The following is a 17,806-nucleotide window of genomic DNA, read 5'->3' as shown; positions in this document are numbered from 1 at the left end:
ATACAACAGGCTAAGCTATGAGCTATATCTCTGTCCCCACTGAACCATGCAAGAACTGGTTCTAGGGGTGGACCAGGCACCCATGCTATAGCATTCAACAGTAAGAGCAGAAATGGATGTGGACTGGCCAGGCAAGGCTTATATACCTGCCAAGGCAGGAGGGCCAAGTTAGGCTGGGCCAAGAACCCAGCAGTGGGCCCAATGCAATAGTCTAATGGCTAAATCTTCAACTTGCATCCACCAGGTTCCCATATAGACTCTACTTTGTGTTCTGGTTGCTTCACTTCCCAACCAGCTCCCTGTTTGTGACCTGGGAAGGCAGTAGAGGATGGCCCAAGGCATGGGGATCATGTACCTGCATGGAAGACCTAGAGGATGCTTCTGGTTACTGGCTTCAGATCTGCTCAGTGACAGCCATTGTGGGGAGTGACCCAGGGGACAGAAGATCTCTCTCTCTGCCTCTCCTTCTGTATGCAAATCTACCCTTCCATTAAACATAAGTAAATAAGTCTTTAAAAAAAAAAAAAAAACCTGTGTGTGAGATCTGCCACAGTGAGGTAAACCAATAGAGGAACTTGTTGAACTCTTCTGTTAGGACACAGCCCTCACAAGTTAGTGCAAGAACCCAGGAAAGGAACAGAACTGGTCAGATCAAGTTATAGTACCCCCCATAACATATGTGTGGCTCAGGTCTGGGGGTAGGCCAGCCTTGGCCAGTTCACAGCACCCACTGGCAGATGTGATAACAAGGACACAGTGCAGGACAGGCCGGGTTGGGCCACAACACCAACCATGAGGCTAGTACTAGGGGCTGGCTGGGCTGGATTAGGCCACAGCACCCACTAGCATGAGCTGGGACTAGGGGCAGGCCGGTTCAAGACAGGCTGCAGTATCCACTAGTGAATGCTGAGGTGAGATAAGCCATGGCAGTCTGCGCCACAGTTCCCACAGCATATGTAAGACCTAGGATGGGCAGCAGGCCCAGTACGGAGGCTACTAGGACTTTCCTGCTGGGTTACTGCTCCAAATGGTGTGAGAGCTGGTATGGGGCACAGACAAGGTTGGCAGAACTACAAAGCCTGTTGGTCTAGACGTGAGCTGAGTTTAGGGTAGAGCCAGGCTGGGCTAACCAACTGTATCCACTGGTGCATGCATGAGCCAAAGTAAGTGCAGGCTAGTTGGGCATTGCAGCAGCATTGGCTATCAGGTGCTGGGTTTGGGGGCAAATCCTGCCAGGCTAGACTGCAGAATCACCTGGAAAGTACAAGATCCAGGGCTGAGAGGAAAATTGTGGGCACCCCTCTGATATGCTGCAGCTTCCACTGGTGAGCATGAGAACCAGGGTTGGGGGCAGGCCTAGCAGGACAGCAGTGGCACCCAACAGTATGAATGTGGGCTGGATAGTGGTGTCAGTTATGCTGAGCTAAGCTCAAATGTCCATTAATGTGTACAAGAGCCGAATGGGATATAGAATGGACTAGATCAGACTACTGCACATATTGGCATATATAGGAACCGGGCTGGAGGCAGGGCTAATGGGGGTTATTGGGAGTCATACCGATCAGGCTGCAATTCCTGCTAGTGTGTGTAAGGGACAGGTGTGTAGTGGACAGGGTTAGGCTAGTCCCCAGCATCCATTGGTTTGCGTATGAGATGTTGCTAGGGACAGAACTGACCAGATGACTGCAGCCACCACTGTGTGTAGGCTGAAGTGAATAATGAACTGAGCCAGACCCCGTAGTGGTTGATACACAAGAGTCAGGTTGGAGTCACCTCTGGCAAGGTTTCTGTGGGGACTCGATCACTAGACTCAAAACTCCAACCACGGCGAAAAATCACAGGATCATGAAGCATGTGTCAGAATTGGGTCTCCATGGTTGCTGAACCTGTGCAATGGATGACATGCCCAGATGCTCATGGAGGACATGACAATAAGTTCATTGAGGCCTACAAAGGATATCAAGTACCATGGAGGGCAAAACTAATTGGACAGCTTTCCCGGCCAGGCTTTCACAGCAAGTATCTGGGGCTAATTGAGACTGGAACCTACATTCAAAAAAAAAAGCAACACAAGGTAACTTTAAAAATATTAAAGTAAATGAAAGAAGCCTTTTACAGAATTCCCTATATCATATCAATCCATTTATATGCATTGTCCAGCATAGGAAACCTATATGAATCAGTGACTGCCTAAATGGAGTGGTGGGAGTATGGGAAGATCGGGAGAATATCCCACTTCAGGAAAATGAGTTGCTTTTGGGAATAATGAAAATATTCCAAAACTAGATCATTTTGATGGGAGCTCAACCAATAACCAATAAATAACAGATAAATGGGTTCATTTTTTATATCTAGATTCTATCAGAATAAATTTATAAAGGAAAAGAGTGTGGAAGGCTGCACATGGGAAATGATCCATACATCCAAACAGAAAATTGGAGCTTACCTCCCATCACATGCAAAAATTAATTCTGGGGTAGGTGTTGTGGCACGGTAGTGTAAGCTGCAGCTTGGAATGCTGACATCTCATGTCAGAGCACTTAGAATTGAGTCTCACTTCCATTTCTAATCCATTTTCCTGTTAGTGCACACCTTGGAATGCAGAAGACAGTCAAGGATTTGTGCCTCTGCCACCCACCTGGGAGAACAGAGGGACTCAAGAGCCCCTGGATTCAACATGGCCCAGCCACAGAAGTGGTCTCTTGGGGAGTGAACCAGTGGATAGAAGATCAACTGTCTTTCAGTCTCTTTATATGTCTCTACCTTACAAATAAACTGAAAGTCGATAAATACTTTTTTTTTAAAGATTTATTTATTTTTTTTATTGGAAAGGCGGATGTACAGAGAGGAGAGACAGAGAGGAAGATCTTCTGTCCAATGATTCACTCCCCAAGTGAGCGCAACGGCCAATGCTATGCCTATCCGAAGCCAGGAGCCTCTTCTGGGTTTCCCACATGGGTGCAGGGTCCCAAAGCCCTGGGCCATCCTCGACTGCTTTCTCGGGCCACAGGCAGGAAGCTGGATGGGAAGCAGGGCTGCCGGGATTAGAACCTGCGCCCATATGGGATCCCGGGCGTGCAAGGTGAGGACCCTAACCACTGCGCCATCACACCGGTCCGATAAATACTTTTAATGGTGACTTTTTTCCACATATGAGCTTGATGAGATTCAAAGATGCTATTACACACATTTTTTCCTCTCTGTATGTATGCATAACTACAAAATCTGATGCCTGCCAAAAAAGGCAATCTTCCACTTTCTTTATAAATCTCCATCTGATGATCCAACAACACAATGTCATTTCTCCCACTTTGAACAGGCATTATAGTCTGTTTTTACTTATGACATTTCTCTTGCTGTAACCCAGGGTTTATCAACCTTGGCACCACTGGCATTTGAACTAGGCAAATCTACTTTGTGGAGTGCCTTCTTCACTGAAGGATGCTTGCCAGAATCACTCCCTTCTCGCTACTGATCAGATGTCAACAGAACTTCCCAAACAGTGGGAAAAAAATAACTTCAGGCACTAGCAGCTATCTCTCTTGGAGGAAAAAAATCTACCCTCCTCCTCCCCCATTACTGAAAACTAATATCTAATTTATAGAATAGGCATGAGAGTTCCAACTTTATACAAATATGTTATAATAAATTCCTTGAAAGCAGTGATTTGATAGTCATTACATAAAACAAATAAGATAAACTCATTCTGACATGCATAATAAGGTAAAGATGTTCAGTTCACTATATTAATGCACATTTTTTTAAATGCAACTGATTTCCCATTACATACAGACACCCCCAGCCATTTATTGATCATAGTTTTAAAAAGATTTGTTTCTTTGTCTACATGAAAGAGTGACAGAGAAAAAGAGACAGAATGAAAAATCTTTCATTTACTGTTCTGCTCTCCAAACATTAGCCACTGGGCCCAATATAGTAGCCTAGGGGTTAAAGTCCTCACCTTGAAGATACCAGGATTCCATATGGTCTCCAGTTCCTGTCCCAGCTTCTTCACTTCGCATCCATCTCCCTGCTTGTAGCCTAGGAAAGCAGTCAAAGATGGCCCAAAGTCTTGGGACCCTGCACCCACATGGGAGACCCAGAAAAAGCTTCTGGCTGCTGGCTTCGAACCAACGCAGCTCCAGCCATCAGGGCCACTTAGGGAGTGAACCAGCAAACAGAAGATCTTTCTGTCTCTCTTTCTCTCTGCAAACCTGCCTTTTCAATAAATAAATAAATAAATCCAACTATCAGCCACTGCCAGGACTGGACCAGAACAAAGCCAAAAGCCACAAACCACATACCCAAGAACATGAGCCATCATCTACAGCCTTCCTCAGAACATTAGCAAGAAAGCTTGACTAAAAGCAAAGGAGACATGACTGGAACCTACATTCAAATATGGGATCCAGGTGTCCCAAGCAGCAGCTTAAACTATGTCATAATGCCAACTGCACAATTATTTAAGAAAGGAAAAATTGAAGCTAACACTGTGGCATAGTGAATTAACCCACCACCTACAACTCATACATCCCACAGTGGCAGCAATAAGAGTTCATAGTGCCCTACTTCCAATCCAGCTCCCTGTTAATGTGCCTGGGAAAGAAGTAGAACATGGTCCAAGTACTTGGGTTCTGAATATTTCACAAAAATTAATTAAATTAAAAATAAAATGACAATCTGTCACCATAAAGGAGTAAACATAAACAACAGTATCCACAAATATGATGGAATTTATTTTCCTATTTAGAAAATTTTTCTTTAAAAAAATCTGCTATGGGCCCGGCGCGGTGGCACAAGTGGTTAAAGGTCCTCGCCTTGCATGCCCGGGATCCCATATGGGCACCGGTTCTAATCCCGGCAGCCCTGCTTCCCATCCAGCTCCCTGCCTGTGGCCTGGGAAAGCAGTCGAGGATGGCCCAAAGCTTTGGGAACCTGCACCCGCGTGGGAGACCCAGAAGAGGCTCCTGGCTTTGGATCGGCATAGCATTGGCCGTTGTGCTCACTTGGGGAGTGAATCATTGGACGGAAGATCTTCCTCTCTGTCTCTCCTCTCTGTATATCCGCCTTTCCAATGAAAAAATAATAAAAATAAATCTTTAAAAAATAAATAAATAAAATTAAAAAATCTGCTATGGCTCGTTTGGGGAGTGAGCCAACAGATGGAAGATCTTTCTGTCTCCTCTCTATAAATCTGCCTTTCAAGTAAAAATAAATAAATCTTAAGAGCAGGGAGTAGGGTGGAGTGGGGGGAGGCAATGGAGAAGGCAGTGGAGGATGGCCAAGTCCTTGAGGCCCTGAACCCACGTAGGAAACTCGACGAAGGAGACTCCACAAAGGAGACCCACGAAGGAGGTTCCAGGTTCCTGGCTCGGCTCCTGCCTTTGGATCACTCAGCTCTGACCACTGCAGCCATTTGGGGAGTTAGCCAACAGATGGAAGATCTTTCTCTACACTCTCTCTGTAAATCTGCTTTTCAAATAAAATTAAATCACCATTTTTTTTAAATATGCTAACAAAAGCATGTTAGAAAATATTCATTCTTTAATTACCTATTATGGTCTGCTGAGTGGTATTATATAATTGAAAAATAATGATTGTTTTATTTGCAAAAGGAGAAATGTACAGACCAAAGTTGAAGTTTGACATTTTGCAAATACAATGCACTAGTTTAAATTGAGATAAACAGAAATCTCAGTTTTATAAAATCATGTTATACAGTTTTCTTTTATTACAATGAATGGTTCCCAGGAATGTTGAAGTATTTCCATCAGAGAGAAGTAGACAATCATTTCTGGAACTTCTTGGAGGTTTGATTAGAAAAATCTTGCTCCAAGAAGTACCCAAATGTCCAAAATGCAGAGAAAAACAAGAGTTTCCTTTCTAGGTCCTGACGAGAAGCAGCCTCTGCAGAATTGGGGGGCGGGGGTGTGGGCAGAATAGTCTGAGTGCCCCTCAAAATGAATTGTTGGGCATTCCGCACTGAGATAATGATGCACACTTTTGCACACTTAAACAGTGTACCTTGGAACTTCAAAAAAGAAATATCACTTCCATATGTTCATTCTTCAATTAACCCTTGAAGAGTTTTGGGTTTTTTTTTTTTTTTAATATTCAGAGTTACAGAGACACAGAGAGTTCTTGCATCCACTGATTCACTCCCCATATGGCTACCATGGCCACAGCTGGGATAGGCCGAATCCAGCAGCTTCTTCCGGGTATTCCACGTAAGTGGCAGAGTCCCACACACTTGGACCATCTTCCACTGCCTTTCCATTAGCAGGGAACTGGATTGAAAGTTCAGCAGCTGGGACACAAACTGGCCCCATATGGAATGATGGCGTCACAGTTGCTGGCTTTATCCATGATGGCACAACACAGACCTCCCCATTTCTGTTCTTTTTTTTTTTTAAAGATTTATTTTTTTATTATTTTTCATTGGAAAGGCGGATATACAGAGAGGAGAGACAGAGAGGAAGATCTTCCGTCTGATGATTCACTCCCCAAGTGAGCCGCAACGGGCCGATACTATGCCGATCCGAAGCCAGGAGCCTCTTCCGGGTCTCCCACGCGGGTGCAGGGTCCCAAAGCTTTGGGCCGTCCTCAACTGCTTTCCCAGGCCACAGGCAGGGAGCTGGAAGGGAAGCGGGGCTGCCGGGATTAGAACCGGCGCCCATATGGGATCCCGGGCGTGCAAGGCGAGGACTTAACCACTTGCGCCACCGCGCCGGGCCCCATTTCTGTTCTTACAACTAACTTTTCAGGCAGTTTTCCCAAGCTAACTTAATTCCTGAGAAAAAGCCTTATGTTACGGTTACACAATGTTTATTTGTACAGTTTATTCAAATATACTATTTCGAATATTATATATCATAATGTAATTATTTTCTAATTATTATATACATTACTATATGTATTTGGCTATTTAATAAATTTTTCTTTTTTTAATAAAGTTTTCAAGAACAAGGACCATGCCTTCTTCTTTTCTGTTGGCCACAATCATTTTTCCAAAGTAGAATTCAATAAAAAGTTACTTGATGAATGTATTCTCAAATCATCAGGCAGAAAGACATGAGAACCTATGCAAAAAACACATGAAAAACCAAACAGGCCACATCATATAACAAAATCATCAAGTTAGATAAGCATTTTCTAGATTAAAGTGTTTCTTGCTGTAGTGTTTAATCACAGTTCATAATCATAAAGAGAATGTGATACAGTGGAACCAACACTAGTATATTATTAAACCTGGCAAAGCCACATTCTGCCGTACACTTGTCATTTCACTTTGAATAAACCACTTAACCTCTCTCAGCCTACAAGGAGTAATTACTATTCACCATGCCAAGCTCACAGGGTTATTACTTGGACACAATAGGATAATATATCTGAAAGTGCTTATAAATTTATAAAGAGCTGTATAAATTGCATCATTTTAATGGTGAATATGCCCTCTAATTTAAAATATGAACTTGCAAAAGAAAGAAATGAAGGGACAACTACTCATGCTTTAAAACTCATTACTGAAGAAAGCCAATTACAAGTAGATTTCAACAACTCAAATTCAACCTACATTTATGAGCTAACCATCAAAAACGCATTTCACCTTCACATTTTCAGGAAGACATTTAATGTATAAAGCAAGGCAGATATCAGAATCAGGCCACAAAATAATAATCACAAGCACATTCCGCAAACTTGATCAGAGTAAAGATCTTTACCTATAAATAGATCCTCACCACAAAATACATGCTGCATTTTTCCAGTTCAGTTTTAAACCTGACCCAATGCACCGCACCCCAGTTGAAAAGGTGAACAAACACATGTAGGAAATGCTAGAGTTGATGGCTGATTTACAGGAAACGCAATTTCCAGAGCACAGCACAATCTGATGTATGTAACAATTCTGAAATCCGTTTCACAGACCTCCTGCTCATGGACATAAAGAGGTGGTGTTGTATAAAGAACCAGAGGAAGCAGCTGCAAGTGGGCTGCAACACTCACTTATTTGTAGAAATGGTTACAGGGTCATATGAGAAAAGTTTTCAAAATTCTTTGAACAACCATTTCAATTCATTTGCAAATCAACAAATTATCCTAAGTATTTAGCTGGACTATAAAGTTTGAAGGCAATTACGCCTTTATCTTGCCAAATCCACACACAGACCCCAGAAAAGACATTAAAGTCAGAGTCAGCGACTTTCCTGAAACAGGTTATCAACTTTCTGATCCCAGGTTTTCTGTCCTGATGTGAGCGAGGACTTTAATCAGAAGGGTGCCTGGAAGACCAGATCTACTCAAAAAGGTCAGGCACAAGGAACCATTTAGCATCAAATAAATTTCCAACCCTCCCCCTCCTTTTAAACGTTAATCTCCTTGGAGAGACAGCCATAACCATTTAGTTTTGCACTTCATACCAGCAAACAGAAGTAACCCCGAAGAATGACAGAAAAATGAACAGTATAGCAGGACAAAGACAGAATTGCAAAGAGGAGGACACCAGAAATGAAACTTTGCCAAGAAATGCCTACTATCCTCACAGCAGTCCTGTTACAGAAAACAAGACTTGGGGCCTAGCACGGTAACCTAGCGGCTAAAGTCCTCGCCCTGCATGTGCCAGAATCCCACATGGGTTCTAATCCTGGTAGCCCCGCTTCCCATTCTACTCCCTGCCTGTGACCTGGGAAAGCAGTCAAGGATGGCCCAAAGCCTTGGGACTCTGCACCTGTGTGGGAGGTCCGGAGGGGGCTCCTGGCTCCTGGTTTTGGATCTGTTCAACTGTGGCCATTGTGGCAGTTTGGGGAGTGATTCATCAAAGTGAAAAGTCTTCCTCTCTGTATATCTGACTTTCCAATAAAAAACAAAATAAATCTTTAAAAAATTTAAAAAACAAGACTTTGTTTATATATTACTGCAAATTTATTGAACAATGCTAAATGTAAATCAGTTACACATGGAAACTACAGGTTCCTAGAGAATCTCTATTCACAATATGATGTCGTGAGTAGACACAACACAATAGACAAAAAATAAAAACGGTATCTGCTTCACAGTCTGTTGAAAAGTACAGTGAACTAGAACAATAAGTTCCTAGTTTTGGCTTCCACTTGCTTGAAGTGGCATTGGGCTAATCACTAAATTTTAAGTGTTTTGTCAAACAAATACTTCTTGAAGGTATAAAAGGTAAATTTTTTTTAAAGATTTATTTATTTTTATTGTAAAGTCAGATATCCAGAGAGAAGGAGATACAGAGAGGAAGATCTTCTGTCCGATGATTCACTCCCCAAGTGACCACAACGGCCAGTCTGTGCCAATCCAAAGCCAGGAGCCAGGAACCTCCCCCAGGTCTCCTATGCAGATGCAGGGTCCCAAATCACTGGGACCATCCTCGACTGCTTTCCCAAGCCACAAACAGGGAGCTGGATGGGAAGTGGAACTGCCGGGATTAGAACCGACACCCATATGGGATCCCAGTGCGTCCAAGGCGAGAACTTTAGCCACTAGGCTACTGCGCAGGGTCCAAAAGTGAGGTTTTTGATGGTTACTCTACTATAAATACACATTAGAATAACTAACAATGCTTTCTAAGTCCTTTACCTTCTGACATTCTGAATTAATTGATCTGGAGTGGGGCCCAAGTATGGATTTAAAAAAAAAAAAAACCCTTCTTTATATAAGACATTAAAAGATGGAGAATTTTATCATGTTCCTGAATCAATAGAATTAGCATCATCAAAATGTTCATATTACCAAAAGTAATACACAGATTCAATGCAATCCTAATAAAAATCCAATAACATTCGACTTAAAAATTCATCTGAAAACATGAGACCACGAATACCCAAAGCCATCTGGAGGAATATAAATAAAACTGGAGAAATCACAATTCCAGACCTCAGGATATACTACAGGGCAGTGGTCATCAAAACAGTCTGGTACTGGCACAGAAATAAAGAAGATCAATGGAACAGAATCGAAACATCAGAATGGAGCCCACACATGCACAGCAACTAACCTTCAATTAGAGAAGTGAAAACACTCCAGGGAAAAGTTTAGTGTCTTCAACAAATACAATTGGGAAAATTGGATATCTACTTCCATAAACAGGAAACAAGACCTCCACCTTAAACAAAAAATCAGCTCTCAGTGGATCAAGGACCTTAATCTATACCCAGAAAATCATCAAACAATTAGAGGAAAACATAGGAATCACTCTACAGGATGTAGAGGAATACAGGAATAGGCAACTACATCTTAGAAAAGTCACCAAACACACAGTCAGTGCCAAAATACACAAATGGGACTACATCAAGCTAAGACGCTTCTGTACAACAAAGTGAAGAAGCAACCAACAGAAAGGGAGAACATCTTTGCACACTACACAACTGATAGGGGACTAATATCCAGGATTCACAACCAGCTTCAGAAATTCAACAACAGCAAAACAAACAATCCTCTGAAGAAATGTGTGAAGGAAATGAGCAGCTATTTTTCAAAGGAACAAAGAGACATGTAAAAACATGCTCAGGCTCCCCAGCTACTAAGGAAATGTAAATAAAAACTACACTGAAGTTCCACCTAATTCCAGTGAGAATGGCCTACATACAGAAACCTACTAACAGCAACTGCTGGCATGAATGTAGAGGAGAAGGTACCCTATTCCACTGTTGGTGGGTGTGTTGGCTGGTATAGCTACTATGGAAGTCAGTATGGAATGTGCTAAGACAACTGAAAATTGATATATCAGATGACCCAACTATCCCATTCCTGGGAATAAATCCAAAGGAAACGATACCTACACAAGAGAAAGCACCCTGTGACCCTATGTTTATAGCAGCAGCATCTACAATACTGAAGACTGGAAACAACCCAGATGCCCATTAAAAGAGGGAATGGATAAAGAAGCTGTGGTACATCTATTGCATGGAATACTATTCAGTTATTTAAAAGAATGAAATTCTACCATTCACAACAGAATTGTTCCAATCGGAGACCATCAAGTTGAGCAAAATAAGTCAATCCCAAAAGGGCAAATATCACATGTTCTCTTTGATATAAAGCAACATTCGTGCAAAACACAAAACAAACATATATAGGTGAACAAGCATATACATATATTGTGGTAGATGAACTGTGTAATGGACACTAGCATATGGGGAAATGAAGATATATTACAGTATATATCTCTACTCCTGAATAAAAGGAGGACTCCCAATGAAAACAGTCAAATATATCTTAACAGCATGATACTAGATTTTCTACCATTCTATCTATACCTACAATGTCATGATACACTTAAATAAGAGATTGAGAAACTTGTAAATGTTGATAAAGCTATACTACTATAACAATATGGGGGGAAATGGTGGAAGGGGAAAACGGCGGTGGGGAAGAAGGGAAGGGGGCAGGAGGGAATCCCTATACCTATAAAACTACATCATGTGAAACAGTAACAAAAAGGAAAACAAAAACCTTTCATGATTTGAACTGCGGAGTACAGAACCACTGGTCTATTTTGGCTTACATATATTTGAAAAAAGGGAATATAACACAAAAAGCCCTCCCCCCTTCTTTTAAAATTTCCCTATTTCCCCCAATGCAATGGTTTCAGCCAGATCTTTACTACCTCTCACAAAAATGAACAGAATAGCTTCTTAGTTATTTTCCTTTCTCCCAGTCTCTTCACAACACAATAAACCATTATAGACTTGCTAACTAGTTAATTGGCCTTTAAAATATTACTCCATGGACAATTATCTTAAGCACACTATAGCAACATTATCAAACAGAACTGTTTTCATCAAGATTTACTGTATGTGTATGCATATATATATATATGTAACATCAAACATTCCCTGCGTTTCTTGTTTCCGTGTATCTATTTATACATAATGTATGATGGTCTCTTTGCATTCAAAGCTATCATCCCATAAATGCTTAATGGCTGAATTTTGTACAAAGCAAGTAGCAAATGAAGTCTCCACCTATGGTGCCAGCATCCCTTATCATAGTGCCAATTCCAAGTCCTGGCTGCTGTGCTTCCAATCTAACTCCCTGTAAAAGAGCCTGGAAAGCAGGAGATGAAGGACCAAGTGCTTGAGCCCTTGCCATCCATATGAGAGATGTAGATGGAGTTGCACACTCCAGTATGCAGGCTGGCTCAGTACTGGCTGCTGTGGCCATTTGTAGAGTGAACCAGCAGGTAGAAGACTTGTCTTTATCTCTTCCTCTCACTCTCTGCCTTTCAAATAAATAAGACAACTTATGAAAATATTTCTATTTATTTGAAAGGCAAAATTAGAAGAAGAAAGGGAGAGAGAGAGAAACTTTCATCCATTAAAATCAGTTTGCAATGGCCAAGGCTGAGCCAGGCCAAAGCCAGGAGTCAGGAGCTTCTTCTGGGTATACAACACGGGTGAGAGGACCCAAGCACTTGGGTGATCTTCTGATGCTTTCCCATGCCATTAGCAGGGAGCTGGATCAGCAGGGTGTCCATATGGGATACTAGCTAAGCAGCTAACCCAGTGTGTTACAGCACCAGCCACTCAGGTAAAAAAATAAATAAATAAATCTTTCAGCAAACAGGTCACCTGCAGACATCTCATTCAAATGAAAACAAGACCACCAGGACTTTTTAAACTCTGATTTTGAAACGGTCCCATGCATTTAAGTGAAAAGTAAAATGAAGGGGAATTGCTTCAATAAGGCCCATGCTACTACAAACACTAATAAAGTTTATGATGAGTGAATGCTTATCAGATAAAATAAATTCTGGTTTGTGTTGAAGCTTGCTTTGAAAATTCAACACAATGAAGGTTTAAAAAGCCAAATGTTATATCGGAGAACATTATATTCATTATTAATAAGCAATATTTTCTAAACCAATAAAATAAATCCATAATGAGATAACTGATATGTATATAGCTTATTTTCTCCCTTTAAGGGACTCTCCATTTCTTAGAGAAGTAAGACACAAATAAAAAAATGCAAAGAAAGCCAGCACAGCTTGGCAATAAGTACCATGGGAATTCAAAGACACAGGAGATTTCTGTGGACTAAGGGAGCCGGAGATGGCTTCTTGGAAAAGCTAGCATTTGAACAAAAGTAAACAGGCGGAGAAAAAGGGAAATAGCAAACATTGATGGCCTTATACAAAGAGGAGGCAGAAATGCACAAAATGTGTTAAAGGGAAAGTGATCAAGTTGGGAGAAAGGGTTCTATTTAGGAGCAGTTCTGAGATAAGGTTTCAACAATAAACTGTTGCCAGAAAGTGAAAGTCCTGAATGTTAAGCTAAGATGCTTAACCTTTATCTTGTAGATAAAAGGAAGCTTTATATGTTATAAAGAACAATATACAAAGAAAGATACCCTGTAACAATGCAGACCGAAACCATTTTCCTTGAAGCCTTTGAGGAACATTCCAAAATAACATAATATCCTGCCAAAACAGTCATGAACATGTGAATATATTGTTTGGGAAATCCATTGAGAGTTAAGGAGTAAATAGTCAAACCTGCTTTCCAAATTACAAAATTAGGTAAAAATTACAAATCTACACTTCTCAGAAATCCTAAGAGAACCAGTCATTTACATTTTCCTCCTCTTGAAACACACATACCTTGATAAAATATATAGTAACTAAATATTTTGAAATTGTCTTGTTCTTAAAAGAAGGACTTTTACTACTTCTCATGGGTGAATTTACTGACTATATTGTATCAAAATTCAGTACTTCTGCTAAAATAACTTTGTGCATGATTTCTTTCATCACAGCAGATACAGAAACAGATAAATAGCAAAGTTAAAAGATTGTGAAAAGCAAAAAAAAAAAAACCTTTCATCAAACCAAAGCATACATAAAATAATCAGAAGGGGAACAGTGTGTTGATTTATTTAAAATTTAAAAAAGCCACAACAAAGACTTCTAGACACAGTGCGCAAAACACTACAATGGCCAGTTTCTCATCCAAAAATGATAATCCATTACTCCACAAATCCATTTTTTTTCCTCCAAGAAACCCTTAAAATTTGGGGATATTTCTGCTATAAAAATGAGGACTCCAATATCACTCAAAACAACGAATAGCTTCCCCCAGGAACCACATTAAGTGATTGATGATTTAATTTGCCACTGCAGCAAATACTAATTTGCCCACCACTACCTCCTCAACAAACCAGAAAATGAAAAATCTCAATCTTTAAGGGCATACGTGACTAGAAAGAAGCCAAGATTGTCTTGGGATGATTAAACCACACACAACATAAGAACACAGAGCACGCCAGTCCTGCTGTACTGGAGAAAGGCGCTCTGGCGCTCTTGTGGGCATGGACGTCTTTAAGGAGTATGTACAGCCAGGATTTATGGATTGTCTGCTGCCGGGTTTTGTTGTTGTTCCGGAAAAGACGGAACATCCAGGAGTTGAAAATGCATTAAGGAGGGTGTTAAGCCTCCCTCTTGCCCTTCATGGCTTTAGTCGCCTCCACAATAATGCCCTGCCACCCACCCCCACAGGTCACCAGTTCAGATACATCCTTGGTTCAGGACCCCCCCCCCCCAGGGCCACCCATCCCCACCGTCCCTTCGGCGCCACTGGGGGGGGGGGGTCCTAAAGAATGAGCTGCTGAGACTCCGTCAGCCCCAGGGTACTCGCCCAGACCAGCGGAGCCCAACGACTGACTACGCAGCCACCCACTCTCCCATCGCCTCCTTCGCAGCCCAGCTTCCCCCTCCCCCCACCCCCCCACACACCCCCGTCCTGTCACCTGCTTGGGTGGTGTCAGTCAGGTCGTAGCCACAGCCGGGGAAGTCTCGGAGTTTCCTACCACTGAGGCTCAGGATGCCAGAATTGCCCGCCTCCTCCAGGGCCCGGTCCAGGCTCCTCACGGTGTGTTGAGGCTGCACACTCCCTGGGTTCCACTGAGGCCCGTTAGGGAACGGCTGACCGAAAAGAGTCGGTACCGGGATGGGCACGACCACGGTCCCGCCGCCGCCGCCGCCGCCGCCGCCGCCGCCGCCGCCACCTCCCCCTCCGGCCCCGCCGCCGCCGCCTCCGGCCCCGCCACAGCCACCGCTGCTTCCACCTCCACCACAACCGCCGCCCCCGCTGTTACCACCACCTCCCTGACTCGCCGCCATGTTCCTGGGAGAGAGAATAGCCCCCGACAATACTCAGCCTGTGTCGTTGAGTGTAGGGGTTCTTAGAACGCATGCGCAGGCTCGAGGCGGAGGGGGCGGGAGGGGGCGAGGTAGAGGGTGGAAAGGAACCCAGGGGGCGGTCGGAGAGGAGGTATAGAATAGAGAGCAGACGACATTCGAAAAGGCGCAACGCTTGCCTTAAGAAATGTTTGATGAGAGGAAGGATGCTGAAACCTGGTTCCACAGCTTTGGGTACCAAATCTCGTGAAGCGAAACAAGCCTCACTATAGGTTGTTTGGACGATTGATGCCCAAATCTCCAAATTGCACCACCTTTTTCGTTATGCAAAACAAAAACAAACGTGACATAAGCATGAAAGGGATTTCTTTCAGAATACACAGAAGCCGCATTTAAAAGGACCAAGAGAGAGCTTACTGTTAAACTTACTGATAATGCCTCGGGAATCATTTACAGTGTTAACGCACTGCTGAGGAGCCACTCGGGGAGGAAAATGAACACAACACTAGACAGAAGTGAATTCTACCATCCCTTAGAACTCCAAAGTAGAAAAAGCCCTGTCTTCAACGAAGCCGCTCCACTCAGTGTGTGTCCCAGCCCAAAAGCAGCCTTCGCGAACTTAGCACCCCAGTTCATATTCTGTTCCACCACTCTTTGAAATTGTGAGAAGATCTTCAAAATATTTCTCGTTTCGTCTTATTATGTCAGTGTTGGCTGGTGAAAAATGCTTTCATCACCAAAAATATTAAAGGTTCTTTTGTTGTTGTTTCTTTTTAGTTTGTTTGTTTGTTTCTGCCTGTGGACATATTTATTTCTGCTGCTCTTCCATTATGCCTCCCATTAGGTACAGTCCACCTTGGGTTGAAAAGGAAAAAAGAAAAAATTTAAATAAAATAAAATAGTGAGTCTTCATCTCCATGGTGTTGTCAAATTCATAGCAGGAGTATCAATGTAACGCTACGGTGGTGCAAAAGAGTGTCCAATATCTTCCTGCAGAAAGTCTAGCATATGACCCATGTGGTTCCAATGGGAGTACAGTACAGAATAGATCATCATTGCCCATGGGTAGTAGTAATAACAGTGATAAGAGGTGAAAATCGCAGGCGAAAATCCACTTACCATATCACCCAGCAATATCACTTCTATCCAAAACACCTGTTACTCAAGAAACCCCCATGTTGATTGCAGCACAATAAATAATCGCAAAAACATGGAAGCAACCGACAGGCCCAACAGAAGACTGGATAAGGAAACTATGGTTCATCTACTCTATGGAATACTATTTAGCTATTTAAAAAACTGAAATACGTTTCTTCGTGGCCAAATGGCCCCAACTGGAAATCATTATGCTAAGGGAAATGAGCCAATCCCAAAAGGTCAGATATCATGTTTGTCTTAATATAATACAATGTCAAATCTAAAAATTGCACCTGTAAATTGTATCTTATCGTACTTCCTAGCTGTCTGTACCACACACATAAACATTGTTTGTGAAACACAAGTTGTAGGTTAAGTGAAGTGCTGAATAGTTAACACAGAGTATATAAAGCCAATCAATCATGAATTGTTAGTTCATTTTCAAAACCTGAGTGCCTTTTAAACATAGAAGACTAGGAGAACACCCAACAAACTCCTTCAAGCATTGTAGGCCTCCAGGATCTGACCCCAGCCTAATTATTTGGCTGTTCACCAAACCATTTAGGCCCCAGGGACTCCACTTCTCCCTAACCTCTCTGTTTCTAATCATTCAAATCTTTTCACTAATAATTAATAAAGACACTGGAAAAATTATCAAAATGTTTGGCATACTCAGTCCTCATTCATTTGAATATTGCATATATTTCCATTGACATTAATTTAAACAATGCTTGGACACTGTCATTTTCTTCAGAAATCTCCACCAACATTTATTTTACTCTAGGCTCTATTGTGAAAAGGAATGCATGGAATACAGAATTACTACTTGATTTAAACGATTGTGTTGTGACAAATTGTGTTCATCATCCATATGACACATAGAACAGAGCTGAGACTAAGATGCTGTACAGTGAATTAGCAACTGAAAGTAAATTATTAAACAAATTAGACATTATACACTGTATGGCATATTCCTTATAACTCAAAAATACTGATCAAGTATTAATTAAGAATTTCTAGAACAGAGATAAAGAAGCAAATCAAATTAATGGAAGATCACAGAAGTAAATATTTTAATAAACAGCCACTAAGAATTTTGAAGTCACTCAAATCAATGTATTGGACTAAAGGAAAAATATATTCTGATCATCAGAATGTCTGTCAAAAAGGCCTTGCAAAATCAAATTTAAAAAGAAAAATAATCTTTTTAAGAACCAAAATTTGTCCGCTTTTTTTTTTACATTTTTTTAAATTATTATTTTAGATGATATTTACATGGTTTATCAGAGTGGGAAGGATCCAGGGTTAGGGAAAAGTGGGTGTGATAACTGCTTCTGAACTTTCTATTTCTTCTTCCCGTTTCAGAGGGGATGGGGGGATAAGGAGAGAAGTCACACCCAACCTCCCAACTCAAGGATGAGCAGTGGCCACTGAGGATCAACCCAGGGTTTATATTCGTTGAAATTTGTTGAACCCAGGGTTGAAATTCATCAATTTTAACAAGACCAAAACAAA

At 41.8% G+C, this 17,806-nt stretch overlaps 1 protein-coding gene across 2 annotated transcripts in view; it reads right to left on the bottom strand.

Annotated features, from left to right (window-relative positions):
* LRCH2 (leucine rich repeats and calponin homology domain containing 2) overlaps positions 1-15,154 on the bottom strand; it is a 102,860-nt gene extending 87,706 nt beyond the window's left edge. The window contains exon 1 of one of the 2 annotated variants that reach the window (XM_040999664.1): positions 14,764-15,154. In XM_040999664.1, coding sequence (XP_040855598.1) covers positions 14,764-15,136 — 373 coding nt within the window. In that variant the 5' untranslated portion in view covers positions 15,137-15,154. The remainder of the gene's footprint in view (positions 1-14,763) is intronic. The other variant, XM_040999663.1, reaches the window with a different exon arrangement.
* Positions 15,155-17,806: the final 2,652 nt, after the last annotated feature.

Source organism: Ochotona curzoniae, unplaced genomic scaffold, assembly GCF_017591425.1.
Source record: "Ochotona curzoniae isolate NIBS_2020 unplaced genomic scaffold, NIBS_Ocur_1.0 scaffold_1852, whole genome shotgun sequence".
Lineage (NCBI taxonomy): Eukaryota > Metazoa > Chordata > Mammalia > Lagomorpha > Ochotonidae > Ochotona > Ochotona curzoniae.
Note: the sequence above shows the minus strand (reverse complement) of the source record. Positions and strands in the feature narration are given on the sequence as shown.